The 23,954-nt window shown below is 44.2% G+C and overlaps 1 protein-coding gene across 2 annotated transcripts in view; it reads left to right on the top strand.

Moving 5' to 3' along the window:
* The window catches only part of TIAM2 (TIAM Rac1 associated GEF 2), a 143,979-nt gene that overhangs the window by 36,638 nt on the left and 83,387 nt on the right, over positions 1-23,954 (top strand). For both annotated transcript variants that reach the window (XM_075498947.1, XM_075498946.1), the window contains exons 2-4: positions 13,646-13,757; positions 14,822-16,024; positions 21,930-22,365. In XM_075498947.1, the coding sequence (XP_075355062.1) occupies positions 14,828-16,024; positions 21,930-22,365 (1,633 nt within the window). In that variant the 5' untranslated portion in view covers positions 13,646-13,757; positions 14,822-14,827. The remainder of the gene's footprint in view (positions 1-13,645; positions 13,758-14,821; positions 16,025-21,929; positions 22,366-23,954) is intronic.

The following is a 23,954-nucleotide window of genomic DNA, read 5'->3' as shown; positions in this document are numbered from 1 at the left end:
GAGGGCCTTGTTGGTCTCGGATGTTGCAACAGCAACCCTGGCAAAACAACCCCCCATTTTTATTGCTGAGCACGACGTTGTATGGTGTGGGATATCCCTTTGGTCAGCTGGGGTCAGCCATCCCGGCTGTGTCCCCTCCCAGCCCCTTGCCCACCCCAGCCTGCTCGCTGGTGGGGCAGAGTGGGAAATGGAGAAAGCCTTGATGCTGTGCCAGCGCTCTTCAGCAATAGGGAAGCAAACCATTGATGTGCTATCCACACTCTTTTGGTCTCAGATCCAAAACACAGCGCCATAGGGGCTGCTGTGAAGAAAATTAACTCCATCCCAGCCAGGCGCAGTGCAGGAGTACTGATCATTGCAGGCCAGGCTGCTCGCATCCAGTATGCTCAGTCATCTAAACTGAGGAGATGGGTTTGCCATGTAGTTCATCTCTTTTTTTCTCTCCTAATTGATTTCCCATTTTTCAGTAATGCTTCTGCCACATGCCATGCCATGACGTGATTGTGCTTTATCTTTCCTCATTTAATTATACTGAAATTAATAAGATGGTAACCAGAGGCACTTTGATTCCCCAACTATTCTCTATAACTCACTTGAAAATAGATCACAACCACAAATTGTAAGCCCGTGTCTACAGCAGTGCTAAAGAACCACGCAGCGTGAAAATAAAGGAAAAATTTCATCTTGCTTTAAACATCAGGTGTGGTTTATTGAATGCCTTAAATGTCAGTGGGTTCTCCCGGTTTTGGATGCTGGGAAAACCCATTTGAGAGGAGCCCAAGGTGTGTGTGGAGAGTGCCTGGAGAGCAGCCCCTCCCCTCTGCTGAGCTGGGCGAGGGCACGCTGGGTCCACAGGGAGGTGGGGATGGCGAGCGTCCCTTTGGTCTCCTGTATTACAGCATTTCACAGGGACAACAGGAGCCTCTGCCAGGAAGGTAGTAGCCACTTAGGGCATTGTAAGTCTCTGTGATAGCTGAGGGTATAAAATTGTGCTTATCTGCAGCATTTTTTCATTCCTTAACATCTATTCTGACCTATAGCCAGAGCTGTTAGTCTTGCGTTGATGCTGTCATTCAGTAAGTGAAATGGCCTGCTGGGGTCCGTGAGCTGTGGCGAGAAGGAACGTGCTAACACAGAGGCTCCTGTTAACTCTTTTCACAAACTTCTCTGAATCAGAATTAAGTAATGAATGACCTCAATTATTTTTGCCCTTTTCCATCTGACAAACATTTGGAGATGAGACCAGGAAGCTGAGTGGGTGAGCAGAAAGGTGAGAAGTTCTCAGAAATTGAATTGACGTCTTCTAGAGGAATTTCATGTGGTGTAAGGTTTCCCTTCACCACTGGCTGAATGGGAGACCGCTGCATTTCTTGTGCAGTTCCCCTCCAAGGCCAAGACACCAAGGATGGACCCTGAGTACAGTTTAATGAGAATACTTCACTAGCAGATGTTGCATGATTCAGATATTTTAGTCATGAAATCAACAAGGCTTCGAAACTCATCTCTGGTTATTATCTTGTTGACAATAACATGTAATTATTTTTTAGCAGCTTAGTTACACTTAGCGTAGCACAACTTCCCAGCTTTCTTGAGAGGTCCATTAGAGGTTTCTGATTTGAAAAACCCGATTTCCTACTTCAGACTTCTTGAATTCCTACACATACTCAGTTTTGGAGAACATGGGAACATGTTTTGGATTTCATGGGAAGCCTCTGTACACATCTGCCAATCTGTGGTTAAGTCATGATCAGCAAGGTACCGAAATCTCTCCATGCGTGCCCTTCCAGTGCTCGTCTGTTGAGTATTGGCCGAGGGACCTTACGGACCAGGGATTTTCACACAGCTCAGCTGTATCGCTGTCAGGTGAGTAAGGCAGGAGAGGGCAAGAGGCAAAGCAGAGAACTGGCCTTTCAGAAACAGACTGGACTGCGTCTAGGAAAAGATATTTTATAGCGGTGGCATACGTTTATAAAAGCGGGCTGACTTTAGGGAAGGAGGCATGTCATCTTCTTAGCATGAATGCTGGGGATATGTGCATTTTCTGTGTTTTTCTTAGTGGATTTCCATTGCTTAGAAAACAAAGCAGTGGTGACAATGGGATGTCTTAGCACTTTCAAAGTAAAATCTAAACGTTTTTGCAGTGTAAAACATAGGTTAAAATAGCCATCTGTTTAATGTTGATAATTCATTTATCTCCATCTATAAAAATAAGTTCTTGGCTTTAAAGTGTTCTATAGAACACATTGTTTAACACACAACCTTCACAACATCTTTTTAATGTAGAATGTTTATATAGCCAACCTGCTATCCAAGGCACAACTTTTATTTTTAATTCCATTATGGACTTCTCTGTGCAAACTACAGTTTGTTTTTACTGCAAAACAGAGATGTTAAGAGACATTAAGCTAGCAGAGACATGCATTAACACAAGCTACGGAGCTTCCTCTTACTGTATTGAAATACCCTTTAATTTCCTATGTGACCTAGCAGTTCTGTAGAAAATGAGGGTAATGGCACCCTTCTCCTACCCAGCAATGTTGTGATGATACATTTCTGGAAGATTGTGAGGCACGTAAGTAATTCAGGTAGTAATAAGAGATTAATGATTGTGTTCAGCATGGAGCTTGCCTACTCATTATTGATGTCCAGAGAATATTTCATTATCAGGTTGTCGCAAGTCGATAACGGCAAGGCAGCGGGTGAGAGAAGGGGGACGAGGTGGATGTGGAGACTCAGTTTTGGGGGTGTAATAAAGAAGGACCGTCATGCTGTAACCCACGAGCTAGACTGTACCAAAGCCCTGTCAGCCTGTCCTGCCTGCTCCCCAAGGAGCTTCTCAAGGAGCAAGGCAGAAAGAGGCCCCATGGTCAGGGAGAGGCACTCACAGCAGCCCTGAGGTGGAGGATGTTAAAGCTCCATGTAAGTCAAGTAGAAGTCAGAAAAGCATACCTTCAATATGTAATATCAGTGTGCTAAAAATAATCAGTTAAGTACGTTAGACATGGAAGCAAAAGTAAAAGAACCTGGGGGGTATCAACTGGAGTCTTGAGACCAAACTTAATGAGGGTTGGTTGGCTTGTCATGATAAATGGGAATGTGTTGATGAAACTGGCTGATAAAAAGTGGAAGACATAGTAGGTACACAGGTGTATTAGAAATAATGTAGTAAATAGCTGAATGACCCCTAGGACTGGAATCCTAAAATACAGTGAACTTGAAGAAGGAGAAAGTGCAGGGTTGAGTGCTTTGCACTAATAGCAAGAATGCCTGATGACATTTGGGAATCACCTTCTGAAAATGAAAGAGGAAGAGAATGGGCAGCTTTATTATCCGTTGCTGGACGATTGTGAGGCACTAATGTGATTCAGCTGGGTCCTAGGTCATGTCAGTCCAGGTATTTTTTGTTGAGTTAGGAAAGAATTACTATTATTGAATCGGGTGCTGGAGAGGCATCTTTGGGAATAGTATTTATACTTCTGAACATTCACCTTTAAGAAAGAGAAATTCAACAAAATAGCTGCTGATGAAAGGCTTCTGGACTGGTTGGAGGCTAACCTTCTAAGGAATCATTTGAACATGGTTTATTTAATCAACTAAGAGGTGAACTTGGGGGGGAAATGCAGTACTCTGTGTGAGAAGGGGGATGGGACCAGAGGCCAACTATTGCTCCTGAGAGAGACCTGCTGCTTTGACTCGTGAGCTGTCATTGCTTCCATGTTAGTCTCAGGACTTGGATCTGGCTTGTTAGTGAAATAGTTGGACCACAGCAACGCTAAGTGAAGAGAGTATAACTGTACCGGGAACAGGAAAAAGCAAATAGTCTGCTTTTCACAGAAAGCAAAGTTGTCACCAAAACAAGCAGATGTGAAGCCCCCAGACATATATTCAGGCATAGAATTAGGAGTACAGACATAAGTCAGGTACTACTCTATTACATTTTACAAAACCTAACCTATGGAACTCACTATAGAAAAATTAATTGAGGTCAGTAGAATTAAAAGAAGGATTTGACCTTTGCTGTGATGAGGAGAGCATATTCAGTGCTAATATTGTTAACCTGTGAAGTTTGAGAAGAGATCCAAGTCGTCATTTTCCAGTGGAGGAGTTAACTGTAACTGGGCTTTGGAGATTAAATAGGATTTTGTTCCAAATTATTCCAAAGCTGCTGGGTTTTGGAGTTTCCTCTGTAGTGAGACAGGGTAGTGGACACGGTGGAACAGAGGTCCACTTTTAGGTAGCAATTCCTATGTTACTATGCAAATCGTTACTTAATTTTTGTGGACATAAATATTGATTTGGGGCTTTTGTGGGTTACTAATGATTTCTATTATAGTGTTCATGTGTTCCTTCTCAATTGCATACATCATCTGCAGTGTAACTTGGCTGTATTTTCATGCTTGGCACTTGAATGTGACCCTGCAATTTTATTAGAATATTTGAATAAATGCCTTGGTTTTTGGCTGAGTTTGTTCACCAACTGTTGCTGCAATCAATGAAGCGTTGAGCTTTTCTGATAATATAGCAATTGTTCATGCGCCTAACTACAGATTTAACAGCCTAGCTCTGTATATTGAAACTTGGAGATGTCATTTGCATCTTAAGAGACCCATTTTATCAGTTATTAAAAAACAACTAGTCTCTCCATAGGACAGTATAAAAAGTATGACAAAAGAAAGCAGCAAGGAAGAGAGCGCCGGAGCTGGTGGTTGTATACGTGATGCCGTCGTGCAGAATCGTTCAACGTGGCTGAGAGCCGCTCTTAAAGAGTGGGTTTTCATGACTACAACATTCCCGCTGTGGTTTGGAGAGTTACGCTTTTGCCAGGGTGCCTCACACAAGGATGTTAGGAGTACCTACTCCCTCCTAGCAAGAAAGAAAAAGACCAAATACAAAAAAGGAGACCCTGGAGCTACCTTCAGGCAAGCAAAGCCCTCTCCGTTCGGCAGCCTTCCTAAGCAGCTTTCCTGTGGCAGCAGCCTGGCGGCTGAGGAATGCGGGGTCAGACAAGAGCCCAGTCACGGCGTATTCCCCGGCGGCTGCCCGGCATCGTGGCAGGCCGGCCCGCGTAATCGTTTCAGGCGGCCCGTGGAAAACCACCCTCTGGTTAAGTCTGCATCATGCTGTTCCACCAATGGAAAAAATTGAACGGGAGGAGGGTGTGTAGCCTGCAGACAAAAATACATCCAGCCTCGCACAGGGTCTGTTTTTAGTTCCTAACGGCTGAGTGTTTTGAAGTGTTAGGCACAGTTTCCTGGCGTGCCCAGGGCAGGGAGAGTCCCTGCGTCTGCGTGTCCGTGTCCCCGCAGTAGAGCTGGGGCGGCTGCGGGGCCGGGAGGCTGAAGCCGGCTCCTTGGGGAAGGTAAGCCCGAGTGGAGAGGGGGGCTTGAGCTGGGGAGAGAGCTGCGGGGCGACCGTGGTCCTCCGCTCGCCGGCTGCCGGCCAGACCCGGAGAACTGAAGGAAAAGTAGGGAAAGACTTGGGAAGCCTTTGAAAGAGGAGGGCAGAGGGGGCTGCCGCGGTGCCAGGACTTGCAGCCCCTGTGCTGCCTCTGCTGTCGCCAGCTGCACCCAAGATGAATGGGTTTCCTCCAGAAAACAGTTCTTGGTGGTCATCTGTCAAACTCAATTGCCTGAATTGCTAAATAAACCACCACTAGGATCATTTTACAGCTCTGCTATGACAGGGCTGGATTTTTTTTTTTTAAGGCGAAGTATGAGAAAGTATGTTTGAGTGCGCTACAGTTTCTGCAACGTGAAAGTGACTCTCCTAATACAGTATGATTAGAATCCCTCTGAATCTTGTCTTTTTTATTATTCTGTCTATTCTCACTAATACTTAAAGTAACTTGCAATAAATAGACAGTGTACCCAAGCAAGGGTTGTATGTATGTGAAGTGTTAGAGGAAAAAGTTTCAGTCAACACTACTACTACTACTGAACTGGGATGGTATGGAAAACCAGAGCTTCTGCATCTGGCAGAGGTAGGTCCTGCACAGGTTTTGATCTTTCTACATAGATTTTTAATACTACATAGATTACATAACTGTACGCAAATTGTGGAAAATGCTACGTTCCTCGGCACAGAAAAAAAAAAAGAGGGAAATGGCCAATGGCCAAGAAATGGAGAAGTGCCTCCCCCCCCTTTTTTTCAAGAGGGGGGTGATTAATTGCTTGTGCAATGCAACCAAAGTTTTCTACTTTGTTTATGCTTGTTGCTGATGTGGTCACAGAGTTTATTTTGTACACTGGTGACTTCATTCTGGAAATCATGCATTTCCCCCTTTAGGGGGGATGGTTTGATAACATTATACAACGTATACCAAATTACTAGTTCGAGGCAAGGGGTGGAATTTTTTTTTTATCTGATCACCTTCAACAGGAAAGGGGTACCCACATACCATGGAAGAGAGGACTCTGAATAGGGCACTCTGTAGCTGTGAAGCTACAAAGCAAGTGTTTTAGGGGGGGAAACCTAATCCTCGGTGTACTTTTTTTATTCTTTTAATGTGTGAGTAATGTGCTGGTACTACAGGGGTACAGGAAAGGAAGCCCTAAGCTGTGTTACTGCTGTAGGGCTCTTGGCATGCAAAAATCAAGATCTGCTTCTAATTTTCCAAGGGAGTGTGTCTCAAGTTTACTTCTGGTGTCTAACTCCCACATCCTCTGTCCTCTTCAGGAAGTCCCAGGGCCGAAGGTGGAAAAGCATTTACTTTGGAATTGGCACCCTCAGGTGTTTATGAATGTGTAAACTGAGAAGTAGAAAGGACTATGCCAAATGCAGTGTGGTTTCCCCCTCCCGCCTGTGGAGCGGGCTGTGTAATAGGTGGCAGGCAGGGAGTCCCGCAGCCGTCCCAGCCCCTGTCCCTCAGCCTGAAGCACCCTGTCCTGCCAGTTGCTGCTGGAAGTTTTTTCTTTGGTGCCAAGGGTTAAGAGATGGTCCAATAGACTTGGAAGGTGTTACTCCAAAAAGGGTCTTTGGGGGCAGAATGGGTTAATGTTCCTGCCTGGGATTGCTCGGCCATTTGCTTCTCCTTTTGGTAGGGTCTATGGGGCTGCTCAGGGTCTGGTCTTTTAAACTGTGTCCTAGTCCAAAAATAACCTTTTTCCTACCCTCTCCAAAGCTGATGTTTTGGCACCTACAGTTTTGGGTGGGTACGTGCAAGAGAATATCCCCATAGCTGCCTGCTGACTATGGTTGTATTTGATAGCATGAGCTGGTTGCTACTGAAATAGACAAGAGAGAAGCAGGGCAGATGTTCCTGGTGGGGATTTGGGAATCCCAGTTTGACCAGAAAGCCCCAGGCTCACCTCCTGTTGTTATCACCAGTAAGGAGGGCTGAGGCAGAGACCTCTTCAGGAGTTTGTCTAAGCTCAGGCAGGAAGGCTGCAGACCTGAGCTCGGTCTCTGAAGTGTTGTTACTCCGCAGCAGGCAGCGAGGCTGGAGCCAAGGCTTCCCTGCTTGGAGCATCTTGGCTCCTTTCAGGTGCACGATCCTCCGCGCCCGAGGCCCCAGGCCTTGAAATCCCTTGAGAGCACTGCGTTAATCTGCATCAGGACCTGCCAGTATGCTTACAACCAGAGTAGGTGGAGAAGAAAAGACCTTTCAGATCACTGAGTTCATTTCCCCTTCAAGGGCAGGAAATAGACCCTTTGACATATCAACTCTTTAACTACTGCAGCTACTGCATTAAGCCAAGATGTTAGCTGGCATTCCTGGTTTTTTTTTTTTTTAACAAGCTTAATGGCTTTTATTTAAATGGATGTGCACTTTAGCCATTGTGTATAAATTCAATAACATTTACAAATGGTGGAATTTGTTTTTCCTGCCAAAGAAAAATAAGTCCCTAGAGATTTAGATTGTATCAGCACTGGTGTAATATGATAAGGATCTTCAGGCTTGACTCAACCTTCCATATTGCACTAACTTGAAAGGTAGAAAGCATAATTTAATTAAGCTGCCAATGTCTTGGACCCAGAAGAATCGGTTGAGTAAAAGAAGGAATCATGTCCCAGGTACGGGATGTGTAATTCCGATGTGATATATCTGTGATGCAGTGTAGACCTGTTGGGATTAATGTTATTTTAAGAGAAGGAACCGAAAAAGGAGGTTGTCCCTTTCTTGCTTAAACTGTGAAATTAGAAGTCTATATGCAATGTAGGTATGATTCACAGCGTGAAAAGAAGTGTCTGGGGTCATAATGACTACTTATGTTTAATGAGAAAAACGATTGGTTTTGATTTGATCTGTGAGCTACCAAACAGTTCCTAATACAGGAGGCTATAACTCTTAAGAGACTAATGAGTGAGTGAGGAATTCTGGCTTCAAATTTTTAAAGTAAAATAGTCCTATTTTTTTAAAGAAGGGCATACTTGTGGTGTTTTGGTTATTCATTCTTTGAATACAGTGGTATATAATGCAAAGTATCCTGCCAAGAATACCACGGTATAATTATTATGGTATATTTTTGTAATAGGAATGTGATTGAGATTGCAGGAATAAGAAATCTGCTTCTGATTTGTAGAAGCATGTGACCAAAGTGTGTAGTTCTAAAAAATACAGTAAATTGTTTCCAGTAAGAAACTGCACATTTAATCCAGCTAGTGTTGTGCTAACCTGCCTCCCTCATTAATTTCACGTATCCGTCCATACGCAGCCGTGCAGGAAGAGGAGGGCAGGTTCACATTCTAGCATTCTGTATTACTTTCATATTAAAAACCAAAGCAGATTAAAAGTTAATTAAAACTTCAAACCTGTAAATCTGTATCCCTGTAAGAATTCACAAAGCACATTGATTCTTTGCAAAACTTATGAACACGTTAGGATCTGAAAGATAGTTATACACAATTTCTAAGACTTTATAAGCCATTTAAAATGGACGGTGTTTTAGCCGTTAGGTGAAGGAGAATGTAAAAGTAGTTTGAAAGAAAAAACAGGAGTTGCTCGGTCAATTAAAAAAAAAACCCCAACAAAAAAAGGTTTTCCTGATGTAAAAAACCACTAACGTAGCTGCCGTACATCAAAGCCTGCAACGTTTCTAACTAGATCTGCCATTAAAAGAAAACAAGTGGGTCATTTCATATAAATGAGGGGGCTTTCTGTTTCCTTTTTTATTGCTCTGAAATACTTTCAGATTCTCCATTATCCCAGCTCCACTAATCCTGATGACAGTCTCCTGTGGTGCACTTGGGAAGCACGCACTCCGAGCAGCTGCCTGTGCAAAGACCCCGGCGCTGCCTGTTCTCCTCTCCATGCCTCCCCGCTCCACCGCGCGCGGTCTGGAGGTAGCCATCGCGGTCCCGCTCTGCAGCTGGGAGTCCCTACCGGTCCGCGCGGAAATACGGTTTTCAAACACAGTGGAAGGCATACATCAGTCTCTCCTCTCGCTTCATTACTAGAGAGTAGTTCATGGGATATACTTTGCCCTTTGTATAAGTATTTATATCACCGCAAAGTGAGTTGAAGCTCTGCCTTTCTGTGGCAAGCGTTTATGCCCACGTGGATGGCTGTGAGGGACTGTGCCCAGTGGCGGGTACTTGAGAACTGGTCCTATGCCCTCTTGAAAGGTACCGTACCGGTGCAGGTAACAATCCTCCTATTGATAAAGAAAGATGGAAGAGGTTGTGACACATGGTTGCTGCTTTAAGCTTATGAGCAGGAATAAAATACTTGGCTAGCTTATTTCTCTCTTGAATAATTTTCTGTCCTTTCTTCAAGGAAAGGCCTTCTTAAAAAGTTTAAACTGTGTCCTGGTATGTCGTTATAAAGAACTGAAAAGATATAGGCTCTTATTTTTTAGAGGTGAGGCAGCTAGCTCTAGCTCTTACCTATTTTCTAGCTCTTAATCTAGCGCTTCTTTTAAAAGCCTTTTTGTTGTTAAAGTAAGAAGGTTTTAAATTTAAGCTCTTCTGCTGTGCATAGTTATTGGTCCTGGTAATGCTGAAGGCTCTCATGAGTTCCCGCGTTTCTTGAGTCCTCACTCAGTGGTGCTAATTTGATGGGATGATGTTATCCTCAGCTGGACCAATCCATACTGTGCTTTTTTTTTTGTGTCATTGTTTTTGCCATTTTTGCACTGATGCCATGTTTAGTGAAGTGAGAATCAACTTCCCTGCACTTCATCAGTAGATTTTCGGGGAAGCTTCAGCAGGGATTAAATGGTTTGTAGATCACTTATTATATGTCTACCAATGAAGGTTCGTTGTCACTGGCCATCTAGAGGAATAAAGGCATCAAAAGACATCAGAGAGATAGCTTTGGTGCGTGTGTTCATGTCTCATGAGGGTAACTTCTTGATCCAGGCTAAAGCTTAACATTGCTAGGGCTGACATTAGTTGAGCTCTTAAGACATCCTGGGTAGTGAGATTGTCAGTCCCAGTCAGGGAAATCTGCCGAACCTCCCTAGGAAGATGCTACCACAATCTCTTGTTGTCTCATAACTGGTAAATGGCCACTGCCCGATGCTGACTGTGGTTGCGGAGCATTCGGTCTGCTTACGGCTCTGTGCTTGCCTCCTGTCAGTCTGGAGCTTGCCATTTTCTGACCTGTCGTTTTAGAGAGCCTCAGCCTGGTTCGTGTGACTGCACTGGAAGCAGATGGCTGGCAGTAGCGAAATCACGTTTGCTGTGTGTTCCCACTGTAGCAGATGAGACCAGCGCAGGACCCTGTCTCCCTTGGCTCGCATCTCCCACTAATTCATAATATAATAATTCCTTGTTGTATCTCATAAGCAAGCCTAGTACTGGGATGTTATTGTTACGGTTCAGTTTTGCTTGCAATATGGTTAGCGAATCAAGCTTTGTAAACCTTTATTGTGAGATATTAAGATGGGGAGGAAAGCACCCGTGCAATTGCAGAGCACTACTTGTATGTGCACTCACCTTAATCTTAAGAAAGGCATTTTCCTCTCTAGCATTTATAAAGCAGTCCAGCTGCGGTGGTATTAATGAGGGAATACGGGTGGCAGGCACTTCTCCAGAACGGCTCCCGAGCTTGTGTGTTAGTCTTTCGGAGCCAAAAAAGTCTAGGGGAACTTTATGTAGAGAAGCCCCAAGGTGGGGAAATACGTTTTTAGCTCTGGGGTTATGATTTGCGTTAATTATTGGGTGTGGTGGGGATGGTGGAGTTCCCGGATTAGTATGTTTGCATAGCTGTGTTTTTTGAATGTGTCAAGGGGAACTGGGGTGAAGATTAAAAACTTTGTTTTTAGGGAATGTGGGTATAATTGAAAGCAAATAAACTCTTAATAGTCATCTTCAGGCGCAGTGAGCTGTTTTCTAAATATACTGATTATAATTGCAGAAAATATTCATAGAAACTGGTTTTGCTCACAAGAACTATTCATCCCTCTGCACAGGAAGAGAGAAAAGCACGTTGTCTTCTGTGGTGGTAGGCTGCTGTGAGAAATATAGGGGAAGCTGAGCTCTGTCCCCTGCGCTGTAATTTCCAGTGCTTCCGTAGTTCAAATAGCGTAAAATGCGTGAGCGTTTGGAGTGAGCGCAGCCGGAGCTTGTCCACAGCCGCCCCCCTGCCCCGGTGTCACGCTGCCTTTGGGCACAAGCTGCCTCGCTCTGCTCCTCCCTCCCTGCCCCCCACCCCACCCCCCCCCCTTGTAATTAGCAGAAAGAAAATTGCTCCACGTAAGTGTGAGGCAAGAGAAAGGCATCGCAGCTGATCTTCAGTGTGACGATCTTCGTGCAGCCTCGCAGATGCCCCGGTTGGTTATCACAGCGTGTGCGAATGTTTAGCCTACCGTAGCTTTCTGGACGGCCGGGATGCTGAGAAAAATCCCTGGGGGCTATTTCTATGGGATTTATTGAATGTTTTGTTGTACTGCTGACTGATTCCTGCACAGACTGAGACACTGTTTTGTAGACATTGTACCCCGAGATAAATTTATTCTTTCACCCGTTATGTGACCTGTGTATTGGATCAGACACATACAATGGACCCTGGTAGCAGCAGCTCGAGCCTTGACGAATTGAATGTCTATCTTCTGAGGTTCATGACAGCAGCTTGCGCGCTACCCACTCTGTTAAAAGGATTACCTAACCATTGCACAATCACTATGGAGACCAGATGGTCTTTTTGCCAGTTTCTTTAGACAAATTGGGTTCAGTGTTCCCTTATGAATAGATATAAGCCCTTCAAAGCCCCCTTGTTGAATGTAGTTTCTGCTCCCAGATGAAGAATTCTGAATGTAAACTCATTGCTTGTTTGTGGTCTGTGCCGCCTGGATCGAGGAAGGCAGTTTTCCTGGGGGTTCGCAATTTGTTCAGCAGCTTGGAGCTGAGGAAGTTTGCATGTTGTCTTCTGTTTACCTTGAATCAAAAATCTTTAGTTCAATCCATGTTGCATATGATGTTTTTAAAACTGTTGACACAAATGAGTGCACTTAGCAGCACAGGCAAATCAAACCTGCAAGGCAAGGGTGTCCTAAATAGCAACCTTCCAAACTGTTAGAGAGAATAAGCAAGTTAAACAGATTTTTTTTTTTTTTTTTTTTGAGGGTGAGGTGAAATTTCTGTGGCTTATCTGTTTTATCAAATATCTTTTTGATAACAGCCATGAATTTGTGTTTATAGGTCTGTAGCATCTCTAGCATGATCCAAAAGGATATATCGCTTCTAAGTAATTTATTTGCTAACCTTTTTCTAGGCTTGCTGTTGAGACCGTTTTTAGTTCTTTGAGGCCATTTTTACCTTTGGTTTTGGTAAGGTTAGCAAAATACCTAGGTTACCAGTGAATTCCTTTAAATATCTTCAAGGTTCTTATACAGTAAAATGAGTCAAAAAGAGCAAAATTCTGCATGTTCAAATCAGGTAGTTATTAAATTGAAAATTATGAACAGTAGCTACTGAATTTGTGCAGAAAAGAGTATTTTTGGGGGGTAGTATTAAGAATGGTTTCTAGTTAAAACATTTGTTCTAAAACTGAGCCTAAGATCTTGTAGAGCTTCTTCTACTGAGTGTTTCAATCCCTAAACTGCTGGTGTATTTTGTGAGATTCAGCTTCTGTCCTTTTGTTTTGGGTTGCAGCCTTTGCATGCCAAGTGAAGAGCCAATACGTTCAGATGGTCGGGAAGAACTTGGGTCTTGTTACCCTTGGGTGTGTGCAGTGCTTGGTGCTGCCCTTTTCTTGCTGGCAGATTAACTTTAAGAATGAACCTAAAGAGGGAGGTTGCTGGGTGGTTGGTGGAGTGAATTGCACGGTGGCCTTTCACTGCAAGGGTCATAGTTGGAATCCAGGCATGGGGAAGGATGAACAGATGCTGCAGGGCATTGCTCTGATCGGTTTGGTCCAAATTGTAATGGATCACTGCACAATCCTGCCAGCTGTAACTGGTCTCCCAAAAACCAAGCTGGAGGAGGCTCAAAGTTTCCCCTAACTTGTCAGTGAGAGGGGAGGACAGAATTAGAAAATAAACCACTTACCCGAATAGTGACAGTATTAATTCAGTGTCAGTTGTTAAAGTATGTTTGTAAAAATGTATGTCTGAAGTCCAGGAATCCCCTTAACCAGACCTCTCTTCTCCATTTGTAACTTCTGTCTGATTTTTTTTTTTGGTATTCATTTTGCTTACAGCTGGAGTAAAGTGTAAGTTCTATTTGACTGAGAGCCCTTTTTTATCTTTTTGGTGTTTTCTAGGGAGGCTGCCTTCAACTCCATCCCGTTTTTGGCAAGTGTAGCGGCTGGCCACGAAGACAATGCAGAGCATGCTAACTGCTAATGGTGCCCGTGTTTAAGAGTGATCCTACAGGTAAGCTCTTTGTTTTATACTATGCTTTTCATCTAAAAGGGCTAAGAGGAGAGATGCTAAAATATATACAAACTCTAGAAGAGAAGATTTGGTTTTCACAATGGCTTATTTTGACAAAATTTTAATGAGGCTGCAGTGTGTTCTCCTAAGAGTGATAGTCTGAGATCTGACATTCAAAGAAGCACAGTGCCGATGGAAAAAGCACTTTGATGTTGTTTCTGTAAATTACACACAGTGGAGGTTCACTCCAAGTAACAAAAAGAACAGATTGATCTTTTTTACTTTGGGGTACACTTTATGTAGGTCCAAAATCTTCAGTCATCTCACTGGGGCAATTTGACTGCTCCAGTGTGTGCTGTTCCCTGTGAATTCAGTAAAAAGCTGAAGAGCATTTTACTGAGTGAACTATCGAACTGCGCCATGCTGAATGAACATAACGCAGTGTTGTGCTGTAATGGAAGATGAGGCTATTTGCTAACCAAGTTATTTTTCCTTTGGTTTTTTGTGTGGTGGGTTTTTTTTTTTTTCCTTTCTCCTGGATTGACTTCATTTAAACACAAAGTTGGGGTTTGCTGAACAGTTTATTGAGGCAACACTTGGTTGCACAGAAACCAGTCAAGCTGAAACTGCAGTGGGCTTGTCTCCTGGCAGAAGGGATTTCTCTGAAAGTACAGTTCACTTTACATCTAACTTATGATTATCTTGCCGTCTCCCTTTCATTATGCCATTGTTCTTGGGAGCCAGAGATTTTGTAAGTTATAAGAAAAGGATGTTGCCAAGGGTGTGGGTGGCGAAAGGTGTTGACATGATTTCAATGGAGCTAGATTGCAGCTTTATAACAGAGGGGTAATGAACCATACAGAGAATAGGCTTTCCTAGCCTGCCCCTAAAATAAGTTCAGTTATGAATTTAATGTTGTAAATGGCTATTTAATGGCTTTTTTTGAAACAATTGTTTCATATCATTTTTAAAAAGGCACTTTCCTGTGTAGTGGGTAAAAATGGTCTGTTACTTTTCGCTCTGTCTTCTAACCATTGTTTCTAATGAAACTCTCCTTAATTTAGTGGAAAATGGGGAATTCAGAAAGCCAATACAGTCTTCAGGGATCAAAAAATCATGCTGCTGCTACAGCTGGTGCCAAGCAGAAACCCTGCTCTCTGAAAATTCGCAGCATTCATGCTAAAGATGACAAGTCTTGCTCTATGCATGGATGGGGACATACCAGTAGCGGCTCAAACTACAAATCGAGGTCCCTCGCCAGAAGCTGCCTTTCGCACTTCAAGAGTAGTCAGCCTTATTCATCTAGACTCGGTGACACTGTGGTGAAGGTCTCTAAAAGCAATGCCCATGCCAAACACCGGACAAATGCCTCAGGGGACTACTGCCAAGGAAATAACACGGTGTTTTTGCCTGAGAACGGTTTCCACTATATTGGCCTTCAAGCTGGAAGTAATCATGCTGCCTCTCGAGAATGCAATGGACACATTTTAAATTGCTACGGAAAGAATGAGAGTCTTGCATCAACCTCCCCATCAGAGGACAGGAGGAGTCCGAAAGTTCTCATTAAAACACTGGGGAAGCTGGACGGTTGCTTGAGGGTTGAGTTCCACAACAGCAGCAACAGCAAGGTGCCCACCGAGGAGTCGAGTGGACCGGTCCAGTTGCTGAGGTATTCGCCTACCTTGGAATCTAAGCCGAATAACCTGCTCGATGTCAGGAGGAACTCCAGCGCAGACTGTTCTTCAAGTCATCGTCTGTCACCTACTGATTCAAGGCTTCGATCTAGTAAAGGAAGCTCTCTCAGCTCCGAGTCTTCATGGTATGACTCTCTCTGGGGAAATGCCGGGGATATCAATGAGTTGGATGGTCCATATTTGACCAGGAGCACTCCAGATACCAGTATTCATGCCAGTTTCCCGGCAAGTGACAACAAGAAGTCCTTCAACCAAAGTTCATCTCTTTCCTCACTCCGAGATCTCTATAAGGATACAAATTTGGAAAGCACCCCTCCACCTAGGATCAGGCTGTCTGATGAGTATATTGACACTCATGGTAGCCTAAGCAACCGTGTCTCATTTGCCTCAGACATTGATGTTCCCTCCAGGGTAGAGCAGGGAAGTCCTGCACATTACTCCTCCTACACACTCCCATGCAGAAAGTCCAAGCCCCTCAGTGAGGATGCATCCAAGAAGGATACATTAAAAAACCGAATGCGACGCATCAGTGACTGGACAGGAAGTCTCTCGAGGAAGAAAAGGAAGCTGCAGGTATGTCCAAACCCCAGCCTAAGTGCCTGAAAGCTGGTTTGTAGATTCCTCTTACAAATGTAGTGATTGCATCATGTTTGTCTTTCTCGCAGGATAATTACTTGCTAATCTCATTTGGTAATTTGTGGAATTCTGAAAAGTATTGCATCCCTGGAGCTGTCTGAAATGTCAACAGCAAAAAAAGATATACGTTTGTGTGTGCAAATTTTACTTTCCTATTTTGTCACCTTCTTAGCTAACTCCAATCTCTGCAGCCTAATCTCTCAGTGAATTAGCTTTTGAAATCATTGCATTACTGACAAAGTGACTTGGAGTTTTTAAGCCTTCTCTTTATTTGAGCTATGAAAATATAACCTAGATATCATATATATATGCTGTGAATCAGCATACATTATCTAAAGAGTGTGGAAGGAGCAGTAGAAGGAGGATGTTACAAGTATCTTTGCAGGTATTCCCTTATTTGTATTACTGGCTTCATCACTCGCTTTGGTTTCATGGTTGGTCCATCTCTAGCAAGGCAAGTAACTGTAGAGTATCGACCAGAGCTGCTGGTTCTGCCTCCACCTGCTATGGGCATTACATGGAGCACCCTCCTCCTTCCTGTGTGTCAGCTTAGTTCACCAGATGGAAAAGCTTGAGTTGCCATCTGGCTCGCCGGGAGATGGTGGTGTGAAGAAGGAGATGGGAGGAAGGGCAAGAGGGAGGGAAAGGATGTTTCTTTAGAAGAATTTAAGGCTAATCCCATTAATAAGAATTTAGGATGCCTGTGGTCAGGAATGAAATTCTCATCTCTATCTGTAGGCCCCAGAATCGGCTCTTTAAATGCCAGAATGTGTCTGGACTTCTGTGCGTGCATTCGCAAGCTGAGATGGAGGGCAGAGATTGTTTTTGGTTTTGGTTTGGATTTTTTTTTTTAATCTTCCCTAGTGTTTCTCATACAGGAACAGTCACTGTGCTTCTCTAAATGAGGGATCTGCTCCCTTTCAGCAACATGGGGTGCTGGCCACTTCAGAACTGAGCAGAGAGTGAAGGGAACCCCATAACACATGCTTTCTGTGGCATGTAGAGCAAACGCTGTCTCCCTTGTTGGAAATTCAGACAGGTATCATGCTTAACAGACATCTGTCATGGCAATGTAAAATTCTGATGGACCCTTAGGTGCAGAAATGAGGTCAGCGTAAGGTTTGCCAGCATAAATCCTAGGTAAGTGCTACAGACCTGGAAAAATGAAAATTAAAGCCGTTTGTTTGGATCACTTCTTTTGTGAGTTGGTGCTCATGTATTTTATCAGATGCTGTCTTTTCACCTTCTTACTCAGCTGTGAATGGGAAGGCAGAAAAACCAGAATCAGTGAAGAGCCTCAGCACCTTGTGCCAGGATTCTTCACTGGTTTCAACATCCTTAGCTGTTCTGGATTTTACAGCCAGGCTTTACATATGATCTCTGCATCCCAGACCTTTGCTATGTATTACTTAGTTATGACATTTTCAGAATGGTATTTGTGGTGCACGATTCATAGCTGTTTTGAATTCACTGTGCAGTGAACTGACTTCAGACACAGCAAGGAAATTTGGCTGGCGAGATTGCATCGAGCTTGAATCTGATTCTGGTAGAAGGAAATTGGCCCTAGCTCCAAAAATGGTGATTTCTTAGAAAAAGGCATAGGAAATAGTTAGTCATTGATTTTTATCAGACAAGTATCCAGCCACAGGAAGGATAAGAGAGGTAGCGAATGCTTTATGATTTTGCCTTCCTTGTGAGGCTTGGTCAGCTCCTTTCTGCCTTGCACGCTTTGAGTAACCTGCCATCTCTGCTGGGGGTTGCCGTGTTGTAGTTTGGTAACGATTATACTCTCACCGGGTCCTTTGGCTTAATGTAGAGGTACTGTGCGCGGTTATAATGTGTCAGATGGCGAGTCCCTGTTTGTAGGACTGCTCGTCGCGGCAATTGTAGCCTCCGTGCTTCGGTCTGAACAACGTGTCCCTTCCTCAGTATGTTACTAATAACTGATTGTGAGTCACTTGGGCTGAAGGGAGGTGAAAGCTGGACTACTTCTGTATAAGTAGACCTGAGCGCTGATGCTGGCTGGGTGGATAGGTCCCTCCGGCTGCCCCAGTGGAAACAAGTCAGCCAAGCCTCCTGCTTCGTGGGGGTGCAGGACCAGGAGGCATAGTCTTGGGATATTGAGGCCAGTCCCTTGCCACTAGAAAGGCAGTGGAGTTTAATCCCCTTTATGAAAAAATTGCAGCTTAAAATCAGGTGGGCTTTTCCCCAGCTTGAAGGCTGTTTCCAAACCCTCTTACTCTGACGCCTGCTAATTTGCAGAGTAAATGTAGTTGCAGCCAGTTTGTTCTGATGCCAGTATTGTCCTCTACATTAGTTATCCTTCCCTATTATTTAATCTGTTATGATTTATTTAAAGGGAGGAATGGTATCTTTTCTCGGCCCGTGTTTGTGGGGCTATGCAGATTCTCTTTGGTCTCCTGTCTTAAGATAGGAAGTCTGTTTCCTTTTCATTCTGGCACCCTTCCTCTGCACCTGTTTCAAATCATCCATAAACAGATTTGGATATAGGATATTCCAGAGGATCCCTTGGCTGTGCCCTGTCCAGTGACTTGGATGTTTTCTTATGTCTGACTTGATCTGATGCTTGATCTGATATATCCTAGAATTGAGTTTGCCTTTCTAATAATGATCTCGCATCAAGACTTGCAGTCATTCTGTGCCATGACCCAGCTTTCATTGCACGAGGGTGTCCTAACGCGGTCCCTCAATGCATCACTGGTACTCTACTGCATGGCACGTCCTCATTTAGTTTAATCCTTGCTGAAACAGCATTGGGGAGGTGCTGTATCACCATACACAGTGTGTGAGCAGCAAAGTATATGTGATGCATGTGAGACCTGTGGACAGAATTTAGGCAGACTTGTTGCACAGTCAGCCGCTGCTGAAGGTGGTGGTGTAAACTCAGTGTGTGACTGTATAACATGGAGAAAATGAGCAAATGCTGTGTAAAATGAAAATCCAGCCACCAGAAACAGCTGCTGCAAATAGGTTCTTTAGTGAAGTAAATAGCCTCTTTATGGGAATCGTTTCTGAAATTTCCTGACTGTATAAGCCAGGGCCCCGAAATGTGGTGTAAAGAGAATTTAAAAGTACATTGAGGCAACTTCTTTATTTGGCTTGAAAACTGGTATTAGATTCTACTTTCAGCTTGGGTCCTAATGAATTTAGCAGGCTGCATTGGTTCCTGGGCCGTTCTTTACAGCTAATTATTACATGTGTCACTTTGTCTAATTGGTGCCTTAGTTAGCCACTTTATCTTTTGCCTTATCTATAACTATTCCAGGGTATATCTCAGACATTGAGAGATCTGCTTGAATGCAGCTTAGCAGAAACAGTGGTAGTTTTCTATCATCGCTAGATGCAACAGAGAGAAAATGAGCAGAAAGTCGCCTGGCAGGGAAACCACCAGCAGCAGCAATTTGGGTCAGACCTTTTCAGCGGTGACCAGATACTGTTACAGTGACAGCCTTCCTGACTGTCAGGACCAGCAGAGACTGTGTCACTCTGCCAATTCTGTTCTTTAAAAAAGATAACATACAAGCGATGTTGTCATGGTGAAGTGTGTATATACATTTTGGAACCTGTGTCCGTTTACTCTGGTACTTCCTCATTTCTACCCTTTCTGTGTGCATGGAGAAAACATAGGATGTGGTTAGTGGCTGCTCCTGGACAGGTTGTATCCCACCCTTTTCATTAATGCTTGTTGTTCCAGTAGGGGCCCTTCACAGCAGACACCTTCTTAGGTATGCATCTCGTGTTGTTTTTCTTACTCGTGCTTTGGGACTGAAAGAAATACAAATTCTTAATTAACTGTATGTTAATGTTTTCTAGAGGACAGTGGCAGTTCCTGAAGAATAGTCAAACAATTAAAATACAGGATTTTGGCAAACATGTACGGTGACAGTAATTAAAAAGAGGGTGGAGAAAGCTTCCAGTTTCCCACCAAACTGCAGATGGCTGACACAGTTGTACGATCCATGTTGTACGGTCGCTTTGCGGGCATAAACAAATTGTACACGCGTGATTATTTCCCCACGCCCCCCCCCCCCCCCCCCCCGTCCCACCCCCAATTTCCCTCCCTTTACCATATAAAAATCAAAACTGTTGATGTTTAGGGAGTTACTCTTGGAGAATGCTGATTAACACTCTGCAATAAGATTTGAGGAAGGCGCTCCATTACCAGGAGAATTGGATCCTTGTTGCCAGAGTGATCTGAAAAGCCAGACTCAAACTTCAACGTACCGTAAGAGAACGTGGGTTTCAGTTTGAGTTGGCTTTTTGCAAGACCACAACCGGCAGTGTCCTGCTGCTTGAGAAGTGGCTTGTCTGGTGATGCTTGGGAGGGCACGCAATCCCACTGTTGCTCTTGTCTACGCACTGGAGGTCCCAATGCTATCAAAACACGGCGCAGCTTTTCCGCTGCAGTTTTAAAGAGCATCACGTAGGAAGCAAAGGAACAAAAAAGTAGTTGCTTTCAAAGCTGCTGGTGAGAGAGGCTCGCAGGAGACCAAGGTTTATTTACTTTATTCATGTACAGAAGTTTTGAGCAAATAAATGCTTTTAGAGAGGCAGTCTAAACTTGAAAGTATAATAGCTTTATTATTACTTAGGGTAATAGCTTCACTTCTTGAATTGCTTATAGCCATCTCTTCTTTTCCCTCACACTTTTACTGCAAAAGGCAGCAGGTTTTGTGTGTTGTATGTTCTTAAATCTTGGTTTCTTTTAAATAGCGTCAGCAACGCTTTAGTTGGGAAGACAATAAATGGCTTCTTATGATGGATGGTGTGGTTCTTGACAGTGAAGTTGGTCCAAGGAGCTCTGTCTTGGGTAGTATGAGAATCCCTGTCCATCACTGTAGCCTGGGATAGTTGGGACCAGTCAGCACATTACTGGGAAAGGCTTAAGAAAGGCCCAGTCTGCCAACAAGTTCCCATGTCGACAAGCAGTGGCAAGAAATGGGCCTACATTAGTATCCATATCACAAGGCAAAGTTGAAGTCATACCATCAGGCCTGAGTATTTCAAATAAAATTGGCCAGCCCTCTCAATACAAGGGGAGAAGTTGCACAATGCAATCAGGAGAAAGGCCCGTCGGTGCTTGATGAGATAGTCAAGCTCCCAGGGGGTTTCCATCAAGTCAGAAAATACACACCTCTGCAGTCTGGAGACTGGATTTGTGCCAGTCAGCAAGCACGCCTTTCTTTTTTTAAATCACATCTTCTGCTAGATTAGATTTTTGTCAATTGGTCAATACTTAACAAGCTTAAAATATTCTCGACTTTCGACCTTTTTTGTGTTGGTTAAGCACAGTTTATATGACAAATAGAAAGTGGAGGTAGAATCAGCCTAGCTGTGCTGAAGCTAAATGTAGCTGCCTCGCACAAAGGGAGGGTCACCAAAGTATTGAAAACCCTGTAATAATAAAGAAACTTGTTGTGACACTGTTCTTGCTTGTACTCAAACAGGCGTGTAAGCGGTGGTGCCTGGGTTTCAGCTGGAGGATGTGGTTGTCTCCTGGAGTCCATCAGGTTTCAGCCAGTAGAAGGCCCCCAGTAGTTACTAGTGAATTTGGAGATTACTCGCAGGTGTTTGAGTTACCAAAGCTCGCAGACTTAGTGGTTAGGGTTTAATGGGGTTCTGCTGAGAAAACCGTGAGTGGTGGCACCAACGGTGTCAGTGGTTGCCGAGGCAAAGCCTGTGATGTAATGGTGAAAAGAGGTGGCCCTTGATGAAGGAACTGGCTGTGGCTAAACATTAAACAAATTTAAATGCCAAATGAGGTGTGTCTTTTCATCGTAGCTCTGGTGACTGATTGCTGGCAATTTCCTTTTTTGCGCAGGAGCCAAAATGTAAAGATGGGAGCGAATACTTTGACAGCAGAATGGACAACTTCACCACGGACACGCTGGCACCGTCGCAGCTCTCCGCTTTGCTGTGGTCACCCGGCTCCAGCCATGTCCTGTCCCAGAGAAGCGAGTCCACCAACGCTGTCAGCAGCGATGCCCTGAGGCAGAACATTTATGAAAACTTCATGCGGGAGCTGGAGATGAGCAGGACAAACCTGGAGAACACAGAGACCTCGTCAGAAACCGAGGACTCCAGTGGCGAGTCCCTCAGCTCCTTGGAGCAGCTGGATTTGTTGTATGAGAAAGAGCAAGGAGTGGTGCGCAAGGCAGGGTGGCTGTTCTTCAAACCCCTGGTGACCCTGCAGAAGGAGAAGAAGCTGGAGCTGGTCACACGGCGAAAGTGGAAGCAGTACTGGGTCACGCTCAAAGGTAAGCCACCGCGTTGCTCCTTGGGCTTGGTGGCAGCAGTTGTTTCCACTGTGTCTCAGCAACTTTTCATGCATGCTGGTTTCTGTTAGCAGGTTCGGGGGATCAGAAATTCATGCCTAACTTTACACAGTCTACCCACACACTTAAAGTGGGGCATGTGCCCAAGCAGCCCACTAAATCGAGGTGGTGCTCATGTGTTTGGTATTGCATATGCAGCCTTGCGTTTCATACCATAGCGGGAATTGTTTTGTCTGACTTCCCAGTTTCTGTACTCACACAGAATTGGGGGTTTAGAAGATGCTTTTGGGTGTTTGGAGGTCAAAGACCAAATTGAACCAAAACTGAGAAAAATACAGAAGTTACACCTCTATATCAGGGGAATTAAAAACGTAAGGATCAGGAGAAGTCCCCAGTGCCCTATTCCCTGTCACAGGCATGCAGTTCCTTGGGCTCTGCTATAAGGTTTACTTAAAGTTGGGGTAAGTTAATGTAAAAATGTTCAGTTCGTTTCCAGTGCTTCAGGTGGCAACATAACAAAGAGGTGAACTCCCCATGGTAGAGCATTTACACAAAAAAGTGTGCGATTCAGGGCAGAGGAGGCTGAAGCAGCAGCAGGGGAAGCCCTGCAGTGCCCGAGGCTTACCTGCTATGGACCACTCCTGGGGCTTGCCAGTCTCCCTCCTTTCCCTGGATGGGCTTTCACCTTGCCAGCTCCCCGCAATACCAACCGCTCCTGGCTTTCAGCATGCCCACCTTCCCATCTCCCCCAGCTGCTCCTGCTGTGAAACAGCCCCGTGGGAAGGCAATCCACTTAAAAGGGGCTGCTGCTAGTGGGGTGCGGTGTGATTGCTGTGCTCAGCGCTGCGCTTGCTGTGCGTGTTGATGGCTCAGAATAACAGAGCAGGTAGGTGTGCCGCAAGAAGTGTACGGGTGTCAGCAAGTGTGAGAAGGAAAATAACATCTATTGTGGGGAGGAAGAGGAATTTAATGGGTGAGTTCATAGGCTTTTTTTTTTAATTTGAATTGCATCCAAGGGATTTGCCTTTCAGTAAATATAATGCTAAGTTAATGAGTAAGGAAATGATCAAACTTAATAATTTCCTAGCATATCTGGGACTGGAGGAGAGAAAATAACAACTTTCCCACAGGTTGCCCTTTTCAAAATTCTGCATGGGTGTAGACCTGAAGAAAAATGAACAGCAAACAGCAAGTGCTGGGAATGTTGTCCTTGATAGTGCTGATTTAAAAGAAGCAAACTCGCAAGAATGTAGCAATTGTGCCTAATAATTCAGAGACCTGTTGTCAAGGGAGCAAAATGTAGGCAGTCTTAACAGTTTAAATCACTTATCCTGATCATCAGATAGCATGATTCATGCTTACAAGCCATGTATACAAAGGGAAAAACAATATTTGAATGCCATCCTCTTATTGTATGTGTTTACGTTATGGACTATGAATATGAGTCTGATCTGCCTCTTCTAAAATTCAAGTCATTTCTAAACAATCCTATCAAAACTCTAAACTGAAGTACATTATATACTAGTAGTTCATACATTTCTGGGATAACGAAGCTCCGGGAAGGAATTTAG

The sequence above is a fragment of the Mycteria americana genome, chromosome 3 (assembly GCF_035582795.1).
Source record: "Mycteria americana isolate JAX WOST 10 ecotype Jacksonville Zoo and Gardens chromosome 3, USCA_MyAme_1.0, whole genome shotgun sequence".
NCBI lineage: Eukaryota > Metazoa > Chordata > Aves > Ciconiiformes > Ciconiidae > Mycteria > Mycteria americana.
Note: the sequence above shows the minus strand (reverse complement) of the source record. Positions and strands in the feature narration are given on the sequence as shown.